This window comes from Neomonachus schauinslandi, chromosome 13 (assembly GCF_002201575.2).
Source record: "Neomonachus schauinslandi chromosome 13, ASM220157v2, whole genome shotgun sequence".
Lineage (NCBI taxonomy): Eukaryota > Metazoa > Chordata > Mammalia > Carnivora > Phocidae > Neomonachus > Neomonachus schauinslandi.
In genome coordinates, this window is record NC_058415.1 from 85,918,076 (window position 1) to 85,938,071 (window position 19,996).

The 19,996-nt window shown below is 55.0% G+C and overlaps 2 protein-coding genes across 5 annotated transcripts in view; one reads left to right on the plus strand and one right to left on the minus strand.

The window, feature by feature from the left end:
- Nucleotides 1-909: 909 nt before the first annotated feature.
- Nucleotides 910-11,097, plus strand: FPGS (folylpolyglutamate synthase). Of its 2 annotated transcripts, XM_021691143.2 has the most exons (15): nucleotides 910-1,047; nucleotides 2,222-2,350; nucleotides 2,453-2,506; nucleotides 2,591-2,655; nucleotides 4,901-5,015; nucleotides 5,151-5,231; nucleotides 5,334-5,395; nucleotides 5,475-5,577; nucleotides 5,814-5,891; nucleotides 6,121-6,268; nucleotides 6,372-6,461; nucleotides 7,434-7,584; nucleotides 7,863-7,938; nucleotides 8,705-8,771; nucleotides 9,778-11,097. In XM_021691143.2, exons 1-15 carry the CDS (start codon nucleotides 910-912, stop codon nucleotides 10,185-10,187), a joined length of 1,767 nt encoding a protein of 588 aa, XP_021546818.1. In that variant the 3' UTR covers nucleotides 10,188-11,097. The 2 variants fall into 2 exon arrangements, with proteins under 2 accessions (XP_021546818.1, XP_044776248.1); XM_044920313.1 differs by lacking the exon at nucleotides 5,151-5,231.
- Nucleotides 11,063-19,996, minus strand: part of ENG (endoglin) — a 33,772-nt gene continuing 24,838 nt past the window's right edge. For 2 of the 3 annotated variants that reach the window (XM_044920312.1, XM_044920311.1), the window contains 7 exons: nucleotides 15,561-15,698; nucleotides 15,295-15,333; nucleotides 14,662-14,778; nucleotides 14,112-14,363; nucleotides 13,088-13,146; nucleotides 11,973-12,097; nucleotides 11,063-11,842 (listed from right to left, as the gene is read on the minus strand). In XM_044920312.1, the coding sequence (XP_044776247.1) occupies nucleotides 11,718-11,842; nucleotides 11,973-12,097; nucleotides 13,088-13,146; nucleotides 14,112-14,363; nucleotides 14,662-14,778; nucleotides 15,295-15,333; nucleotides 15,561-15,698 (855 nt within the window). In that variant the 3' untranslated portion in view covers nucleotides 11,063-11,717. The remainder of the gene's footprint in view (nucleotides 11,843-11,972; nucleotides 12,098-13,087; nucleotides 13,147-14,111; nucleotides 14,364-14,661; nucleotides 14,779-15,294; nucleotides 15,334-15,560; nucleotides 15,699-19,996) is intronic. The other variant, XM_021691141.2, reaches the window with a different exon arrangement.

Sequence of the window (19,996 nt, forward strand, 5' to 3'; positions counted from 1 at the left end):
GATCATGACCAGAGCGGAAGACAGACGCTTAACCGACTGAGCCACCCAGGCGCCCCTTGTCATTTTTCTTTAAGGCCATTTTATTGTTGTCCAAATTTAATCCAAATTTCTTAGGCTACAAGGTCCCGCTGGATCTGGTATTCTGGGGCAACCGGGCCCCCACCCGGTGGAAATGCAGTTCCCTCGGGCTAGTTAGTTCTCTTTCTCTCCTCCTTCTCTCTCTCCCCCCACCCTATTCACCCCTCCCTCTCTTCAGTCCTTTGCTTTTCAAACGCATTCTCTCCCTTTGCCTGGAAACCTCTCCCAACCCCCCACCCGCTCCGCCACCTCGCTGACTCCGCCTCATCCCCAGGCCTCTGCCAGGATGTCGCTTCTTCCAGGACGCCTTCCCAGGCTGCCCAGGGACGGTAGTGACCCCAGTAGCGAAGGTGCTTGGGTTTTGGTCTATTGCCTCACAATCGGGTTGTCAGATTCAGAAGTGCAGAGGCCCAATACCCGCAGCCTGCGGTCTCTGCGTTAAGCCTCGACCTTTCGGGGCTTGAATTCAATGACCTCCATACAAGTGTACGCTAGCTGCGTCTTCTATCCCGGCTCAGAGTTAGTTCTGGTGGATCACCAGAACGAGGGTTGCAGACTGGGACTATTTTTGGGGTGTGGCCAGGTCCTGGCGAAGCAGAGTGCGTGCACAGAACGCCGCGGAGAGCGTGCCCCTCACAAACAGGGACGAAGCCCTCCACCCCGCCCCCGGGCCTGCCCCTCACAAATATGGCACCCCGCGGATTCCTATTGGTTCCGGAAGACTCCCTGGGCGATGCTGACTGGCGGAGGGCAGGGGCGAGGCGGGGCGAGGCGGGGCGGGGCGGGGCGTCTCCGGCCCGGGCCTGGCGAGTGGTAACAGGCGCTAGGACTATGTCGCAGGCACGCTGCCACCTGCGTGCCGCGCTCTTCCTGGCAGCAGTTTCTCCGCGCGGTGCAACGACCGGGGTCACGGCGCGGCGAGGGTTGAGCGCGTGGCCCGCGCCGCAGGAGCCCGGCATGGAGTATCAGGTATCCGGCGGGCAGACGGGCGATACTGCGACGACACGTGGGCCGGGCCTGAGCCACACAGCGTCCGGACTCCGCGGCCTGAGGCTGGGGTGGACTGGGAACCTGGCAGTGGGGGACTCGGGGGCGGGGACAGGGACCAGGAAGTTGGGTCTGGGCCGCCGGTTCTGGGAATGCTGAGGCTCAAGTGTCCCGCCTTAGTGGGAAGGGGCGCCCAGTGATAGGAGGTCCAGAGCCCCAGCTAGCGGTTGGGGCGTGGGGGGTGGGAGGGGAAAGAGTTTCAGGAGTTCAGACTTGGGAGATCCAAGAGTTGATATATGGGGTTGGAGTCCCCAGGATTCAGGAGATAGAGATCCAAGTGCCAGGAATTGGAGGCAGGCAGGAATCAGGGGTGTTGGTGGGGGTAAGATTCTGGAAAACAAAATTTCCACCTGGCTCTGTTGTAAGGGCCGGTTTCCATAGACCACACCTGTTGCCTGTCAGGCAAATGACACAGTTTAATGGGTGTGGGGCTGCCGACCAGCTGTTGAGGCCCCTAAGGGGAAATAAATAGCATCTCCACTGTCAGCCCCAGTGGACTCTCCTGAGGCTGCAGCTACCCACCTTCCTGGCTGGGTGACCCCGGGTATACCCTTCTTCCTTGGAGCCTCCTCTTCCCCATCTGGATGCTTCAGGCAGCTCTTCTTTGGGTCAGAATGTGGAACCCCATTCTCAGGGTTGGGCATGGAAGCCTCCAGGGATCCCTGGTTCGAATTCTTCTGTTCTAAGACCCCAGCCTTCTGTGGTTCTGCTCCTGCACCCCCTCACTCCCCCCTCCCAATTTAGGGCCCAGTATAGCTATGGACGTCATTGGAGGGAATGAGGGCAAAGGCCTGGGTGTGGGGGGTGAAGATTGGGAAGCCCAAACTGGGGACAGGAAGCAAGGCTTCTCCCGTTAGTCACTTAACCTGCTTTGCCTGACACTTGTGGGTGGGGCCAAACTGCCCCAGGCTCCCATCTCTGCCGGAGCTGGAAAGATGCCACTTCTCTCCCACCAGTGCCTAACCTCAAGGCTGGGGCAACGGGGCTGGCATTGGTAGGCTTGGTGCCCTGGCTTGGCAACTGATGCCTGGGGTCTCTCTGTTTCTGTGGACTGTTGGTGAGTCTTAACATGCTACCTGGGGACTGTGGTTGCCAGGATGCTGTGCGCACACTGAACACCCTGCAGACCAATGCTGGCTACCTGGAGCAGGTAAAGCGCCAGCGGGGTGACCCTCAGACACAGCTGGAAGCGATGAAGCTGTACTTGGCCCGGAGTGGGCTGCAGGTAAGGTGTGCAGGGCCTGGGACCACCCCCACCCCCACCCCCACCCCCACCCCCACCCCCACCCATGGGTCTGTGGCTGAGGCATTTGTCTATATGTCTCAGGTGGAAGACTTGGACCAGCTGAACATCATTCACGTCACTGGGACCAAGGGGAAGGTGAGGGATAGGACTCAGGGATAAGGTATTCACCTGATGGGGTGGGAGGGTGGGGCCCACCCAAACAAGACCTTTTCTTTCTAGGGTTCCACGTGTGCCTTCACCGAACGTGTTCTCCGCAGCTATGGCCTGAAGACGGGATTCTTTAGGTACTGAGGTGTGGAGAAATATGGGATCTCTTAGCTCTCTGGGGGCACCGTGGAACCAACTAGCAGGAGCTCAGCTGCCTGTCTCTTTGCCCAGTGTTGATTGATTCAATAACCATTCCCTTAGCTTTTATTTTATTTATTTTTTAATTTTTTTAAAGATTTATTTATTTATTTATTTGAGAGAGAATGAGAGAGAGCATGAGAGGGAGGAGGGTCAGAGGGAGAAGCAGACTCCCTGCCGAGCAGGGAGCCCGATGCGGGACTCGATCCCGGGACTCCAGGATCATGACCTGAGCTGAAGGCAGTCGCTTAACCAACTGAGCCACCCAGGCGCCCCTCCCTTAGCTTTTAACATATTGGCCAAAGTTTGTGGCAGTCTTTAATTTTCGTAATGAAACAAATTCGGGAGGGGGGCAGCAACTTGAATGTGTAAATGAAGTACATAGCTAGAGTCATCAGGTACCTTTTTATTAAATTCCATGTACAGCTTTTATTAAGATTATTTTATTTTTAGGGGCGCCTGGGTGGCTCAGTCGGTTAAGCGGCTGCCTTAGGCTCAGGTCATGATCCTGGGGTCCTGGGATCGAGCCCCACGTCCGGCTCCCTGCTCAGCGGAGAGCCTGCTTCTCCCTCTCCCTCTGCCTGCCACTCTGCCTACTTGTGCTCTCTCTCTCTCTGTCAAATAAAAAAAAAAAAAAAAAAAAAAATTATTTTTAAGTAATCTCTAAACCCAATGCAGGGCTTGAACTCACAACCCCACAATCAAGTGTTGCATGCTCTACCGACTGAGCCAGCCAGATGCCCCCACATACAGCTTTAAAATCACAGAGAAGTATTTATCACTTCGGATGTCTTTGCAGTGAGGAGCAGAAGATCTGGCTTGTTAGGGCTTAAGCACTGAGGTAGTTTATTATGTTGGCGTGTCGAGGCCTCCCTTCCGCTCTGTCGGCCTCAGGTGCCGCGTCACTCTCCAGGCAGCATCTCCTCGTGCTCGCCCTCAGGCACCCAAACTCACACCAGAGGATGGGGTATGGACCAGATGTGGGGCCCTCTTCCCTGCGCTGCATACACCTCTCCTTAGCTGGTCACCAGTAAAGCAGTGGGATTACGGTGGTGGTGAAGTCCTCAGGATTTGGTCCTTGAGGTGGAGGGACTTAAGATTTTTGCTTCCTTTTATTTTACAAGTTCCACCAAGTGACTTCTGTCACTGTCTGAAATCAGCTGACTGAGGCTCATTTCAGGCCATATTTTCTCTCCACAGTTCTTTGTTCAAAAGAAAGAAATGTAGGGAAGGACTTCTTTTTTCTTTTTTTTTCTTTTTTAAAGATTTTATTTATTTATTTGACAGAAAGAGACAAAGCGAGAGAAGGAGCACAAGCAGGGGGAGTGGGAGAGGGAGAAGCAGGCTTCCCGCCGAGCAGGGAGCCCGATTCGGGGCTCAATCCCAGGACCCTGGGACCATGATCTGAGCGGAAGGCAGACGCTTAACGACTGAGCCACCCAGGCGCCCCTAGGCAAGGACTTCTAATACAAGAGGGGCTTGGAGGATTCAAATATAAGCTGACGGACGATCTCTCTTCTAAAATAATTTCTGGGGTGGGGCAACCTGGCTGGCTCAGTGGGTGAAGCGTGCGACTCTTGATCTCTGGGGTTATGAGTTTGAGCCCCATGTTGGGTCTGGAGATTCCTTTAAAAAATAATGAAATCTTAACAAAAATGTTTTTAAAGATATTTTGGGGGGTTAAAAATCCAGCCTTTGACTTCGGCCCACGTAGCCTTGTGGGTCGGCCTGGGGATGCATCTTGAGTACACAGACGGGGCCTTGCCCTCCAGGGCTGGAAGACACAGTGTGGGGGCAGATGTTGGCAGAGTGACTGATGGGTGTGTGATGGGTAAAGCACAGGGACCTGTTGGAGCCCAGAGCACATTCCTGATCAGCCTGTTGGGGTACCGAGTGGGGCGGGACAACTCAGTTGAGACAGGTGGAGTGAGCCAGGTGAGGGGGGCAGGCCGGAGGGGCTGGGCCACAGGGAACTGCTGAGATAAAGGAGGGGTGAAGCACAGAGGCCAGCAGCATCAGTCCCACCAGGACCTGGGAGGCTGGGTGAGGAGCTGGGACGCTGGAGGCCAGAGGGAGGTCACAGAAGGACTGTCAGCAGGGCAGTGCATGGTCGGATCTGGGTTTCTGAAGACAGGTGTGAGGGGCTCGGGAAGGGAGTCCCGATGACCACAGGTCTCCCGGCAGCTCTCCCCACCTGGTGCAGGTGCGGGAGCGGATCCGCATCAACGGGCAGCCCATAAGCCCCGAGCTCTTCACCAAGCACTTTTGGCACCTCTACCACCGGCTGGAGGAGACCAAGGTGAGCGTGCAGGACTGGTGGGTGGGCAGGGTAGGGGGCGCTGGAGAGACCCATAGGGTGCAGTACGTCCCAGAACCCCATCTCCCCAGAGTGGAGATGACAGGGCCTTGGGCTCTGACATGTTCTAGTCCACAGGACAGCAGCAGCTGCGTCTCCATGCCTGCCTACTTCCGCTTCCTCACACTCATGGCCTTCCACATCTTCCTCCAAGAGAAGGTACGTGCCCACTCCCCAGAGTCCTGTGTCCGAGGCCATGGGGAGGGGAATCTCAGCAGGCTGGGTGCGCGGGCCCCTGACGTGCCCCCTGGTCCTCTGCAGGTGGACCTGGCAGTGGTGGAAGTGGGCATTGGTGGCGCTTACGACTGCACCAACATCATCAGGTGAGGACCACTGCTTCAGGAGAAGGACGGTGGCCATGAGCCCAGGGCAGCGCCATCATGGCCCTTCTGTCTCCTGCAGGAAGCCTGTGGTGTGTGGCGTCTCCTCTCTTGGCATCGACCACACCAGCCTTCTGGGGGACACAGTGGAGGAGATCGCATGGCAGAAAGGGGGCATCTTCAAGGTACCAGGCAGCCCTGGGGACAGGAGGTACCTGGACGGCCTGGGCCTGGCCCTTAAGGCTCAGGCAAGCGGGGCTGGGACAGGGTCATCTATAACCTGACTCAGGATAAGGTCTTGGGCATCAGCGGGGTCTGGAACAAGCGGGGTCTGGGGGGAGAGGCAAAGTGAGCTGCCCAGACCCAGGGACGGAGGACCCTCAGCAGCCCATCTCCCTCCTTCCCTCCCTCTCCTCCCCAGCGTGGCGTCCCTGCCTTCACGGTGCTCCAGCCTGACGGTCCCCTGGCGGTGCTGCGGGACCGTGCCCAGCAGATCTCCGTGAGTCTGGAAGCCCTGGGGCGGGGGTGGCAGCTGACTGGGGAGGCACGTCATCCTTTTGGGCCTCAGTTTGCCCATCTGTGCAGTGAGGGGTAACCGCTCGTCCAGCTGGAGCACATTTTGGTTCTCGGATCCGAGCTTGGCGGGTTCTGGTTGATGTGGACAGATGGAAGGACTCACAGCGTCAGGGAGGGCTCCCTTGACCCAGTGTTGCCCGTCTCCTTGGCAGTGTCCTCTCTACCTGTGCCCACCACTGGAAGCCCTGGAGGAAGGGGGGCCGCCGCTGACCCTGGGCCTGGATGGAGAGCACCAGCGGTTCAACGCTGCCTTGGCCTTGCAGCTGGCTCGCTGCTGGCTGCAGCAAAAGGGCCACCAGGGTAAGTGGGCGGCGCGTGGGGAGGGGGCACGTGGAGCCTGCCTCTGAAGGTCCCCTGCACACTCAGTCCACACAGCAGCCCCTCCCCCTCCCTTGCTCCTCAGGCCTCGGGGAGCTGAAGGTGTCTCGGCCCAGCGTCTTGCGGCAGATGCCCCTGGCACCCGTGTTCCAGCCCACGCCCCACATGCGGCATGGTGAGGCGGACCTTTCTGCCCAGCCAGGCCCCCTCAGATGGTTCTTTGAGTTTCCTGTTTGAGAGGTGGGGGCGGTTTGAGATGGTGCCCAGGACAAAGGCCTCTGAAGTCAGTAAGCTTCCCTGGTTCGTGGACTTTGAGCCTCCGTTTTCCCACCTGCCAAATGAGGTGATGACAGGACCCACTGTGAGGTGACATCACCAAGGGGCTGAGGCCAGGGCATGGTGGGTTTGGGATATAGCGCCCAGTCAGTGGTTGCTGCTGTTACTGGCATTCTTTTTTTTTTTTTTAAAGATTTTTAATTTATTTGACAGAGACACAGTGAGAGAAGGAACACAGGGGGAGAGGAAGAGGGAGAAGCAGGCTTCCCTCGGAGCAGGGAGCCCGATGCAGGGCTCGATCCCAGGATCCTGGGATCATGACCTGAGCCGAAGGCAGACGCTTAATGATTGAGCCCCCCAGGCGCCCCGGTTACTGGCATTCTTGTCATCATTGTAAGACCATGAGGTCTGGAGAGAATAGACATATTCTCAGGCTTCTTGCTTCCCCCGAAACTTTCAGCCCATAGTAGGTGCTCATAGCAGCTAAACCCCTTTCGCCAATGATTCCAGTGCGCCCACTGTGTGCCAGGCCCCAAGTCAGGGCCATGACAGAAGCCAGGCAGATCTTGGATCACATCCCGGCACACTTGGCTCTGTGACCTAATCTCTCTGGGCTAAGGGCTCTCCGCCTACAGGTAATATGGGACTAATAGATGGTAGGGCTGCTGGGAAGATTCCATCAGAGGAGGCAGCCCGAGAGCTGCTCCCAGTGGCTGGCGCCTAAGAGTGAGCGGCAGCTTGGCTCATTGGCTGAGAGGGCTCAGGGTGGGCAGCCTCAGCCTCCAAGCAGCGAGCAGCAGGGGGCCCTGCGGGCAGGTTGTGTGTGTGAGTTGAGGACCGGGGTGGGAGCTGGCTGCCTTGCCCCCTGCAGGGCTTCGGGACACGGAGTGGCTGGGCCGGACACAGGTGCTGCGGCGCGGGCCCCTCACCTGGTACCTGGACGGCGCGCACACTGCCAGCAGCGTGCAGGCCTGCGTGCGCTGGTTCCACCAGGCGCTGCTCCGAGGCCACAGGCCCGGCCGGTGAGCTTCCGGGGCGGGGCTGCGTGGGGCCTGGCTGGGGGGAAGGGGGGTTGGGATAGGGTCGGTGTCAGGACTGGGCCGGGAGGGAGGGACGGGGCCTGGGGGGAGGGGTAGAGGGACCAGATGCTGGGGGGCGCAGCTGGGACTGGATCAGGGAGGAGGAGGGGAAGCTTCTGGAGGAAGGATGGGACAGGGCCCTCAGAGAAGGGTGGGAGGTACCCCTCTCTCACCACGCCCCCCACCTCCCCTCCTCTCCACACCCCCCCCCGCCCACCCAGCGGCCCTGAGGTCCGCATCTTGCTCTTCAACTCCACCGGGGACCGGGATTCCGCGGCCCTGCTGAAGCTGCTGCAGGTGAGGGGCAGCTGGGGGGTGGTCGGGTTCTGGTGGCCCCTGGTTCTGGCCTTGGGATCCCCAGAGGTGCCTTAATCCCTGGGCCTCTGGCTCTGAAATGGGGCTTCCCTGAACGGTAGTGAGGATTAAATGTAAAGGCACCGGGCTCGTAGGGAGGTCTAGGCCCAGGTAGGTCACTGCCCTCACCCTGCGGGGTCAAGCTGAAGCCCAGAGTTAAAGGGAGGACCAGGTAGGGGCGTAAGGTATAGAACTCGCTTGGCATGCCCCTTCAACCACTAGCATATGACTCTAGACAAGAGATGGCATTAAGGAGTTTCTGAGTTAATAGAGCATGTAGGGGCCCCTCTCTGCTTAGGAAAGTTGAGGTGCCCTTAGCTGTCAGGGCCGAAGTGGGTTCTGGGGATCATTTCCTATTTCACAGACCAGGAGGCTGAAGCTGTTCATCTCTCTCATTGTGCAGACAAAGCCTTTCGCCATCCTGGATAGCTGGGTGGTCTTAAGCAAGTCCCCCTTCCCAGCCTCAGTGTTCCCATCTGTACAGTGGGCCATGTTGCCCAGGCCACGGGCCTGCAGGGTATACTGAGGTAGACGGGCCGCTGAGGGGCTATGGCTGGGTTTATAAAGTTTCACTCCAGTTTAGCTGGGTGGAGGCATCTCCAGAGATGGGGATGTTGGGGGGGGGGCGCCCGGGGGGCTGCTCTGTGCAAGTCGGGGTGGTGGGCCATCCTCTCGGGACTCTGACATCAAGTCCTTCCTCTTGGCCTAGCCCTGTCAGTTTGACTATGCTGTTTTCTGCCCTAACCTGACAGAGGTGTCGTCTGCTGGCAACGCAGGTAAGAGGTGACAGGCATGGCCTCTGGGTGTGAGCAGGGGGTGGAAGGCCCTTCAGTGGGCTGCTCTGATGGTGACAGTGGGGGCTTTGAAACGGGGGGTCCAGGGAAGGAGCTAGATTTATTTTATTGTAGAGATAAACACTCTGGTGCGTTTTGGATATTGTGACCATGGTACCAGAACAGAATTACGGTGGTGGGGACGGGAATGGTTTTCAAACTGCAGGCTGCAACCCACTGATGGTTTTACAATCAATTTAGTGGGTATAAACCAGCATTTTTAAAATGAAATGCCTTGCACAAAGGGTAGGTATTGTTTTATGACGATTCTGTCCCAGACACCTGTATACACCTGTGGGAGTACTGAGTTGCCATCATAAAGTGTATTTTTTACTGTGGGTCACGTTCAAAAAAATTTGAAATAGTGTAAAAAAAATGCAGATCCCCCGGCCCCACATCAGACAGTTGGGGAGAGTCCAGGAATCCGCATTCTACTCATGCCCACCTGTGTGCCGGACTCTGCTTTACAGTTGAAGGCAGTGAAGCTAGGGTGGGGAGATGTGTTCAGTGGACAAAAGCCCCAGCTTTGGAGCTAAGCTGCCTGGCCCTGCTTCCCACCAGTTCTGGGACCGGCGGCAAGTCCCCATCTGCGTCTCCGTTTCCTCTCAGCACGGCCCACCGTGAGGCCCGATGGTGCGGGTAAAGGGCCTGGCTTTGTTTTTTTTTTTTAAGATTTTATTCATTTGACAGAAAGACAGCGAGAGAGGGAGCACAAGCAGGGGGAGTGGGGGAGGGAGAAGCAGGCTTCTCGCTGAGCAAGGGGCCCACCGTGGGGCTCAATCCCAAGACCCTGGGATCATGACCTGAGCCGAAGGCAGACGCTTAACGACTGAGCCACCCAGGCGCCCCGAGGGCCTGGCTTTGAGCAGGTGCTCACAACGTGCCTCCCCCACCCCACCCCCCGCCCCCCGGTCCCTGTGGCTGACGTGCCCATCCTTATGCCCCGCAGACCAGCAGAACTTCATGGTGACCCTGGACCAGGTGCTGCTCCGTTGCCTCGCTCACCAACAGTACTGGAGCCACCTGGCCGAGGCGCAGGCCAGCCCAGACCTCTGGAGCTCCCCCAGCCTGGAGCCTGGTGAGCCCACATCCTCGCTGCTGGCTTCCCACCCACCCCGCACCCATAGCACCAGCTCCCTCGTCTTCAGCTGCATCTCGCACGCCCTGCAGTGGATCAGCCAAGGCCGGGACCCTGTCTTTCAGCCACCCAGTCTCCCACAGGGCCTCCTTGCCCACCCTGTGGCAGGCAGCGGGGCCGGCGTGCTCCGCGAGGCCGGCGCCATCCATGTACTGGTCACGGGCAGCTTGCACCTGGTGGGCGGTGTCCTGAAGCTGCTGGAGCCTGCCCTGTCCCAGTAGCCCAGGCAGTGGGGGCGGAAATGGGGGTTCTCCCACGCCTGCCCTGCAGCTCTCCATGAACTCCTGTTAGGTGCCTTTTGTTGTCGGCTTTTCGGATTCTGTCCAGACTGGCCCAGGGGCCCGGGCTCTGGGCAGCAAGATCGAGGGCTAGAGCGGGGGAGACCAAGATGGGACATCCTCTGAGCCTAGGGTGCCTTTGGCCTCTCCTTCCTCCTGAGACAGCCTGAGGGCTTCCTGGTTCTCCCACTGTTGTAGCAGGCCAGACTATGCAGCCCACCTCCCTTGCCACCTTTGCCTGCCTCCTGGCTCCGGCCCAGCTCATTATGTGAGCTGCCTGGCCAGGCCTAGGGTCCTGCTGGGTGCTGGTTGATGGAATACTGCTTAGTGGCCTTCTGGGGAAGAGAGGGCTCCTGTCTGGGGTCCACTAGAGACAGAGGATGGCTGGAGTCAATTAAAGCCTTTAACTTTCTTAAAAAAGGAAATGGCAAAATGTTTGAGCGACTCAATCTCTAGCTCCGTTAGCACACAATAGGGGCATGAGGGCTGCAGCTGGTCCAGGAACTGGACAGGGGAGGAACCCAGGCTGTAGGGCCTGGGACAAGCCACCCCCACCCCTGGCCCCTGAGCCTCAGGGGGGTCTGTCTGCAGCCAGAACACTGGACTCAGGTCTGTTGGCCACAGGCCAGGCGCGGATTTACAGACCTCCCCCCAGAGACCTTGTGACAGATGAGGGAACTGTGGCTGGCTCAAATAAGCCACGGTCCCTGGCCACAGTCACGTAGCCAATTCAGTGGCAGATTCAGGATTTGACCCCAGAGCTGTCACCTCCCCACCCATTTTAGGCTTCCCGCCCTTTGTCCCTGCCCAGCCCAGCACGGATTTCATGGTCTAATTTATTGGTGGTGAGTATATAGGGGTGGGTCCAGGCCAGACAGTAGGGCCACTTCCCATCAGATGCCTGCCTCGTGGGGGGGGGGTGGGGGGGGTCCTCCATGTGACAGTTGCGGGAGGAGCTAGGGTCCCCACTTCCCAGGCTGGGCACCCCTAGGCTTCTGTTTCCCTTGCCAGAGTAGTGCCAGGCCAGGTGTGGAGGCCGCTGGGAGCAGGTCCAGGTGGCTCTGGGCTGGCCCTCTTCTGTTTCCGTGCAGGAGGCCTGGGTGAGTCTGTTTTGAGTTCTTCCCTCCCACCCAGCCCAGGTCACCAGGTGCTGGATCCAGGTGAAAACTACAGGGACTCGGTTTCTACAACAGTGTGGACTTATAGGGCAGTGGTCTCTCTCTCCGTGGTCCTGGGCAGCCGTAGTCCGGGCCCACTGGGTTTGAAGGTTCACCCCAAGGTGTTCCGAGCTGGTGCCCCCGCTGGCAGCAGACCTCTGAGAGGGAGGCAGGAGGGGTGGGTGCAGAGGGCATGGTCCATCCTTGGTCGAGTGGAGGGCTTGGGGTCCCGGGATAAGTTCATGGCCAGTGGTTCCCAGCTGGTGGCTGCTGGGCGAGCGCTGGCTGGGGGGCCCGGAGGTGTCCGGGCCGGGTGCTACGCCACGCTGCTGGTGGAGCAGGGGGTGCTCTGGGTGCTCCCAATGCTGTGGTTGGTGCTACTGGTCTCTGAGGAGGCCGGGGCAGCCACCGCCACCACGGGCTCCCGCTTGCCGGGGGGACCTGGGGGCAGGGGCGGAGGTCAGGGCCCCGGCCGGGGCTCCCCACTCCCCCAGAGGCTCCCCCGGGCTCCCCCCTGGTGATGGTGGCAGAGGGACCCTGAGCACTCATGGTGGGGGCCTGGGATACTCACGCGTGTGCGAGTAGATGTACCAGAGCGCGGCGGTGAGCAGGGCCCCAATGAGGAAGGCGCCGAAGGTGATGCCCAGCACAGCGGGCAGGACGAGGCCTTTGTCTGGGCACGCAAGGGAAGGATGGCTGCAGTCAGTGCTCTGGCCCCCTCCCTAGTCCCCTACTGTGTTGTGCTGGCCAGGGGCACAGGTTTGGGCGTCAGTCCCAGCTCGGCCACTGACCCCGACTTCTCTGGGTCTCAATCTTCTCATCTGGCAGATGGATTCATCACACCCATGCCTGGCACTGAGCCATGGCTGTTCTGACCATCCACCCAGCCAGGCCTTTGGGCCATGCCTCTGCCTTCCAAGGCTGATGGAGATTCACTTTTAGGGAGAATGGATGGTATAATCTGAGCTAAAAGTAAGTGGGGCCTGGGAGTGGGTAGGTAGGAATTCCTACTATGGTAGGAATGGGCCGGAGTACTTCTGAGGGCTCTTCAGCTCTGCTCTTGGGTTTTCCCAGGCCTCATTCCATCCACACTCCTGACTCCTGGGTGACTATGGGCTTCCCCTTGGACACTGAGTTCCCATCGATGCAATGGGGTAATTGGCCCTGTTCTCTTGGTCATGGGCTGGGGTCAGGGCTCTATCCTAACCCAGGTACGGTGGCAAGGAAGCAGGTGCCCCCGACCTCTACCCCCAGTATCAGTGACCTTTTCTGCCTGGTGGGGGCCTGGGCCCACAGGGAATAAAAAAGGAGGCTGGAGGGTGCTGGGCTGAAGGAGCATCCTCCACCCTGGGGGCCTCAAGAAGGTGAGGCCAGCCCGGCTCCAGCATGTCTTCTGCCTTATTTGATTCCAGGACCTCTACCCCCACCCTAAGCAAGGTCAGCTAGCAACTCTGGGGATTAAGAAAACCTAAATGCCTGGGATCTGGTCCATGGGGTAGTCGAGAGCAAAGGCTTTCTTTCTAGAAGATAACAGCATGCATCCTACACTATGCTGCTGGGGGCCCTTCTGCCCCTGCTCCCAGGGATGCTCTTTCTGGGGTCCTCCCTGCATGTGTCTGTGCTGCACCCCTCTGGGCCACCCATCAGGTCCCACACTGGCCTCAGCCACTGGAACCCTAGAGAGACTCACCAGGCAGGCCAGGGCTGACGATGTTCAGACGCGTGGAGATAGTCCTGTGGGCGTCCTGGGGGAGGAAAAGAGAATGGTGGATAGCACAGCCTGCAGGAGGCAGTGACTGGGCTTATTTCCTGGCTCTGTGACCATGGCCTGTCACAACCCGCCCTGGGGCCCTGGCTTTGGATCCTATCCCACCACTTTCTAGCTGTGAGCCTTTGGGCAAGTCCTGGGAGATCCATGCTGAGGGAGGGTGTTGGGTGGACAACCCTTGGCCGCTACGAGGATGTTCCCTGGGAGGCTCCCAAATCCCATGAGGGTTGTAAGGGCACTCTGCACTGCATCTGTGACCCTTGTGAACACCTGGGAGAGATGAGTCAGGTTAGCCCAGAGGCCCATGCTCACTGAGAGGGGAAGACCCACTCAGGAGTGGCCCCAAAGGCTTGCCTAGCTTCATACAACCAGGAAAGTTTCTAATCCTGGAGACCCTTGTGTGTGCCAGGACCTGGGGATGTGTGTGTCCAAGGCTGTGTGCCTGAGGACAGGGATCCCCACTGGATGGTGAAGGAGAAAAATCAGAATTTTGTGTCCTTTATCTTAACCCTCTTTGCTGAGATCTCCTGTTTAATGCAATGACATTGGTGACTATACCACGTGGAAAGATGGGTGAGTGCATGGATTCGTGGGTGGACGGATCAAGGGATGACCGGGTGGGATGGTAGGAGGCTGGCTGGCTGACAGGGATGGTGGAGGGACTATGAATGGATGACTGGGTGGGAAAGAGGAAAGATAAGCACGGAAGGATGGGTAGTGGAAGGAAGGATGGATGGACACAGCTGCAAATCCTACTGATGTCCAATACACAGCAAAGCCATCAGAAGGCTGTAGGGTGGCAGAAGGAGTAGCCTTGGTAACCAGAAACCACACACCAGTCTGGTTTTGCCCCTTACCAGCTGGTCCCACATCATGGGCTGTCGCATCCCTTCCTGGAAACCCTAGACCCGAAGCCACCCTTGAAGCTGGGGCCCCACTCACCGGGGACAAACTCCTTGAACGCAGGGCTATGGTGCAGCTGAGGGTGCCAGTCGTGGGTGTGGGCACCATGTAGCCACGGAGGAGGAAGCTGAAGCGCACATCCCCACCAGGGCCTGGGGACAGCAGGCTTACACAGCTGCCCTTGGCGGTCTGGCTCTGGATGAGTTCCACGGTGTCCGCGTCAGGCCCCAAATCCAGGTGGCAGCTGTCCAGCTGGAGCATGAGCTCCGGGATCGATGGGGACATGCTCACCTACATGGGCAGGTAAGAGTGACGGCGCTTGGTCAGTTACTCAGTGCTGCCCTCGTGAAATACGCTAGATTCATTCTGAGGCTCCACCCTGGCGGTGGAAGGACAGCCCTGGGCCCGCCTAGAGCAAACTCTAGGAGGGGACATTCCACCCAGTGTCTCTGTGCTGTCTCTCCCCTCCACCATGTACCCCGCTGGCTCCCTCCTCTGGGGGGTCCGGTGCATACCTCCCCTCTACTAATGGTGCAGTGAAAGCTGAGAATCCCAAGAGTGGGCGGGCCTTAGAGGTCAAGTCCCGTACCTGCACAAAGCCCTGTTGCCCCAGCTCGATGGTGTGGGAGACCTGGAGGAAGTGCGGGCTGAGGTACAGGCCCAGCTGGAAGGAGAGGCTCTCCATGTTGATGCAGTGCACCTTCTTCTGTGGGAGATATGGGGGCGTGGTCAGTCTGGGAGGCATCCAGCTAGAAAGGTAAGGGGTGGGGGGGTGGGGGGTGGGAGCGCGAGCCATGGTCCCCAGTTGCTGCCTGGCCCTCCTTTAAAACAAAGCTAATCTATCAAGAACTTGCTCTGTGCCAGGCCTGGGTGAATGCTTTCCCATATGTCCTATCAGTGACTGCTCATAAGCACCCCCACGGCAGAGATCCTTTTTTAGGCCCCTGTTTACAGATACAGCCTTTGGGTCCAGAAAGCTTAACTGATTTGTACAAGGCCACACAGCCAGTATGTACTAGAACTTTCTGGCTTGAGAGGCTGAGAATGGAACCCAAAACAGTGCTGCTCCCCTTGTACAAAAGGGGAGGCTGAGGCACCCTGAAGATAACATGGCTTGCCGGGATCGGGGCCTGAGTTTCCTGAGGCCTGCTCCCCTCCCAGGCCAGGAAGGGGCACCAGGACCCTGAACCAGATGGGTTAGCATGGTAACCATCCATCTCACCCACTGCGGTGATGAGCTTGACAAGAGGTTGACCACCACCTGCAGAAAAAGAGCCAAGGAACAGGTCAGAGCCAGGAAGTACCCCAGAGGGTATCCCACCCAACACACCCATTTTATGGATGCGGGGACTGAGGCAACCAATGGCTAATAAGCTTGTCTTCCTACTGAGCACCACACCCCCCTCTCCCAAAGGCCCACTGGCCTGGAAGGTCAAGGAGGCACCAGCTAAGCTGGCCGATACCTTTCCTGCCCGCCCTTTTTCTTACCTCATTCCTGACCACATTTTCTGTCACTTTCATGCCACAGTTGGAGTAGGTACTGCGCAAGACAAACTGGTCATCTCTGTCCTCAGCCTGGCAGCTGGGGTCCGAGAAGGTCAGGCTTGTGATGGTGCACCTCAGAGTCTGGGCCAGGGTTGGAGTGGAGGGGCAGCGTCAGGAGGTGTGTGGGGGGCTTTCTGGAGCCTGTCCCTCACACCCCAGCACCAAGGACTGACCGAACTCAGGGCTCCCAAATCACAGCCATTCCTCTCCTCCCCTCTTAATTTTTGTTAGATCTTATCAGACTACACCATTTAAGATAATACTTTTCCTGAACTACACTCACTGTTGTACTTAGCCTTGTCCTAAGCAATAATATCTGTGACATCATGAGCTTGATTTGCTACTTTTCTCCTAATATGTGTAATTAGAATAAATGCAGATGTATTAAAAACATTCATTTGAGTTCTACATATAATCATTGCCCACAGCCCCATGGGCATGGAGATCCCACCAGTCTCAGAACCCTAGACTCTGGGGTGCCTGGGTGGCTCAGTCGGTTGGGTGTCTGCCTTTGGCTCAGGTCACAATCCTGGAGTCCCGGGTTGGAGCCCTGCATTGGGCTCCCTGCTCAGCAAGGAGTCTACTTCTCTCTCTGCCCCTCACCCCACTCTCTTCCTCTCTCTCAAATAAACTAAAAAAGCAAAAATGAAAACCCTAGACTCTTAGATCCAGAGTTGGCAAATTTTTCCAATAAAGGGCTGGATGGTGAATCTGTTAGGTTTTGTGGGTTATGGTCTCTGTTGTAATTAACCCAACTTTGCCATCAGAGCCTGAAAGCAGCTATAGAACATATGTAAATGACTGGGTGTGGCTGTATGCTAATAAAACTTATTTACAAAAACACGCAGAGGGCCACAGTTTGTCATCTCCTGTCCTAGTAGAATCAATCTTAGAATTTTTCAGTCACGCTCTTAGGATCAAAGAAAGAATCTTGGCGTCTTTGAGTTGAGTGAGCTGTTGGAGTTCCCACTTGAATCCAGCTAACTCACATCTCCAGAATGCCACCCTGACTGCGCTCCTCCTCAGGTAGATAACACCTGAGGAGAGAACAGCCCACCAAATAAAAATGACTCTGGGTGAAGCCCCAGTGACAAATACCCTGGGATCCAAATTCTGCACACTGACCCCATTTCTTAAGTCCAAGAGGGCAGAATGTTCCATGTCGGGGTGATTCTGTTCAGACCCTTTTCTTTGTATTTTCTTCTATACGGATGCTGTACTCAGAGAAAATGGCAGGGTTTTTTTTGTTTTGTTTTGTTTTAATTTGGACTGGGCAGCAGTCATGCCAGCTAGTGCTGACCCTGCATGGTCTCCACTTCCTGGCACCTGCCAGGCCAGATGGACGTAGAGGGTAGAAGAGATGGGTAGCAGACAGGTGATACTTCATATCGCCCCTGTACCCCACAGCCCCCAAAAACGTCCATGTGCACTTAACTGTAGATTTAAGTGTCATTCTAAAGATCCCTGAGGTCATGGGTGATTTGTCAAGGCTCTGGCTGAGATTTCCTGCCTCAGGCCAGGAGAAATCACACAGGGGAAGATGGGCACCTAGGATGGCCCAATGTTTTAAAATGTCCCTAAACAAGGGCAACCCTATCAGGACTCCTCTCACTCTTGAGAGCTTTTTCTGTATCTTCACTTAATAAACTTCTATCGCTTTACTCACAAAAAAATAAAAATAAATGTCCCTAAACACAAAAATCACTGTAGCCAAACTTTAGAATTATAGTAAAGATAAATTATTTCAAATTAGAATGGTGGACGAAGGGTCCCAACTTTTTTTCTTTATGTAAAATGCTTATAAAAATCAAGAAAAATACTGAGCTACGTTGATAAAGAGCCTTAGGTTATTATAAGTCACATGGAGTCATGCCCACACTCACTACTAATCAAAGAATTATAAATTGAAACAAGAATGGAACACCATGTCCCACCTCTCATGTTGGCAAAGGGTTTTTTAATTTTAAAAAAATTTTTTTAAAAATTTTATTCTTATGTTAATCCCCGTTCATTACATCATTAGTTTTAGATGTAGTGTTCCATGATTCATTGTCTGTGCATAACACCCAGTGCTCCATGCAGAATGTGCCCTCCTCAATACCCACCACCAGGCTAACCCGTCCTCCCACCCCCCTCCCCTCTAGAACCCTCAATTTGTTTTTCAGAGTCCATTGTCTCTCATGGTTCATCTACCCCTCCGATTTCCCCCCTTCATTCTTCCCCTCCTGCTACCTTCTTTTTTTTTTCTTAACATATATTGCATTATTTGTTTCAGAGGTACAGATCTGAGATTCAACAGTCTAATTTTTAAAATTCTATTACTTTTTTTTAATTTTTATTTTTTAAGCACACTCTGCTGCCCAACGTGGGGCTTGAACTCATGATCCCAAAATCAAGAGTCGCATGCTCCACGCACTGAGCCAGTCAGGCGTCCCAGCAAAGATTTTTTTTTTTTTTTAAACAAAGATAATAGTCTGGAGAGAGAAATCAAAGTGCTCTCCTAAATTGGCAGTGAAAATTGGAATCCTCTTTTGGAAAGTGGGTTGGCAACATGTATCAAAACTTACAGAATATTCATGCATTCTGACCCAGCAATCTCACTAATGTGGAAATCTAGCCTAAGAAAACAATCCTACATAAAGAATGCCTGGTGATATTTTCTGTGTATTTATAATGTCGCACAATTGGAAGCAACCTAAATGTCTAACAAGGGAGGAGTTAATTATAGCATGCCAATATGATGAAATAATTTGTGATTAAAGCGACATTAAGTACATATGTCAAAGTTCTAAAAATACAGTAAGTGAATATAGCAGGAGACAAGTGCATTGGAGATGATGACACCATATAAGAAATACACAGAGGACACATTCCAGAAAGAAACACACTAAAATATTGGTAGCCACGGTCTTTGGGCAGGAAGGTTGAGATTTTCTTTTCTAATTTTTCACATTAAGAAAAAACAACAGCATTGGGGCACGTGGGTGGGGGTGGCTCAGTCGTTAAGTATCTGCCTTCAGCTCAGGTCATGGTCCTGGGGTCCTGGGATTGAGCCCCACATTGAGCTCCCTGCTCAGCGGGAAGCCTGCTTTTCTGTCTCCTACTCCCCCTGCTTGTGTTCCCTCTCTCGCTGTCTCTCTCTCTCTGTCAAGTAAATAAAATCTTTAAAAAAAAACACACAGTAAGAAATGAGTGGTTGGGCGCCTGGATGGCGCAATCAGTTGAGGGGGTGACTCTTGGTTCCAGCTGAGGTCATGATCTCAGGGTCGTGGGGTCAAGCCCTGTGTCAGGCTCCATGCTCAGCGTAGAGTCTGCTTGCGATTCTCTCTCCCTCTACCCGTCCTGCTTGTGCTCTCTCTCTCTCTCTCAAATAAATAAATCTTAAAAAAAAAATGTGAGTGGTAGATTAAATAAACTATTGAATCAACATTAATTCCACCAAAGTTGCTAACTGTACTGTTGTTATGTAGGAGAATATCCCTGTGCTTAGAAAATACACACTGGAGTCTTTATGTATAAAGAACCATGAGGTGGGCGCCTGGGTGGCTCAGTTGGTTAAGTGACTGCCTTCGGCTCAGGTAATGATCCTGGAGTCCTGGGATCGAGTCCCACATCGGGCTCCCTGCTCGGCGGGGAGTCTGCTTCTCCCTCTGACCCTCCTCCCTCTCATGCTCTCTGTCTCTCATTCTCTCTCTCTCACATAAATAAATAAAATCTTAAAAAAAAATAAATAAATAAAGAACCATGAGGTATAAAGTCTATGCTTAAATCAGTCAGGACAAGTTATATACAAGCATATATACATACCCATGCATGTGTGAATAACATATAACACGCATACATATATAATCCTACGTTATGTGTTTCTATCTATACATTCTTGCGATATGCATGCAAATGGTTGTGTGTATAGATACATATATCTCCCCATGATATGAAATAATTTTATCTGAGCAAAGGGTGTACAAGTGGGCTGTTTGTACTATTCTCATTCTTACAACTTTTCTGTGAGCTTAAAATCATTTCCAAATAAAAAGTTCAAAAAATTGCTCTCGTTTCCTACATGACGAGTGGACTGGGGATTGGTTGGTCTGTCTGCTTCCCGAAATTATTTGGCTAAACCTCTGCCTGCCCAGCGACCCAGCAGCTCCACCTCTGGGCATGTACCTAATTGATATGAGTGTTTATGTCAACCTAAGACTTGTACCGGAAGGTACATAGCCGTTTATTCTTACTTGCCTCAAATGGGAAACAACCACAATGCTCCTCAACAGTAGAATGGATAAATGAGGGCGCCTGGGTGGCTCAGTTGGTTAAGCGACTGCCTTCGGCTCAGGTCATGATCCTGGAGTCCCTGGATCGAGTCCCACATCAGGCTC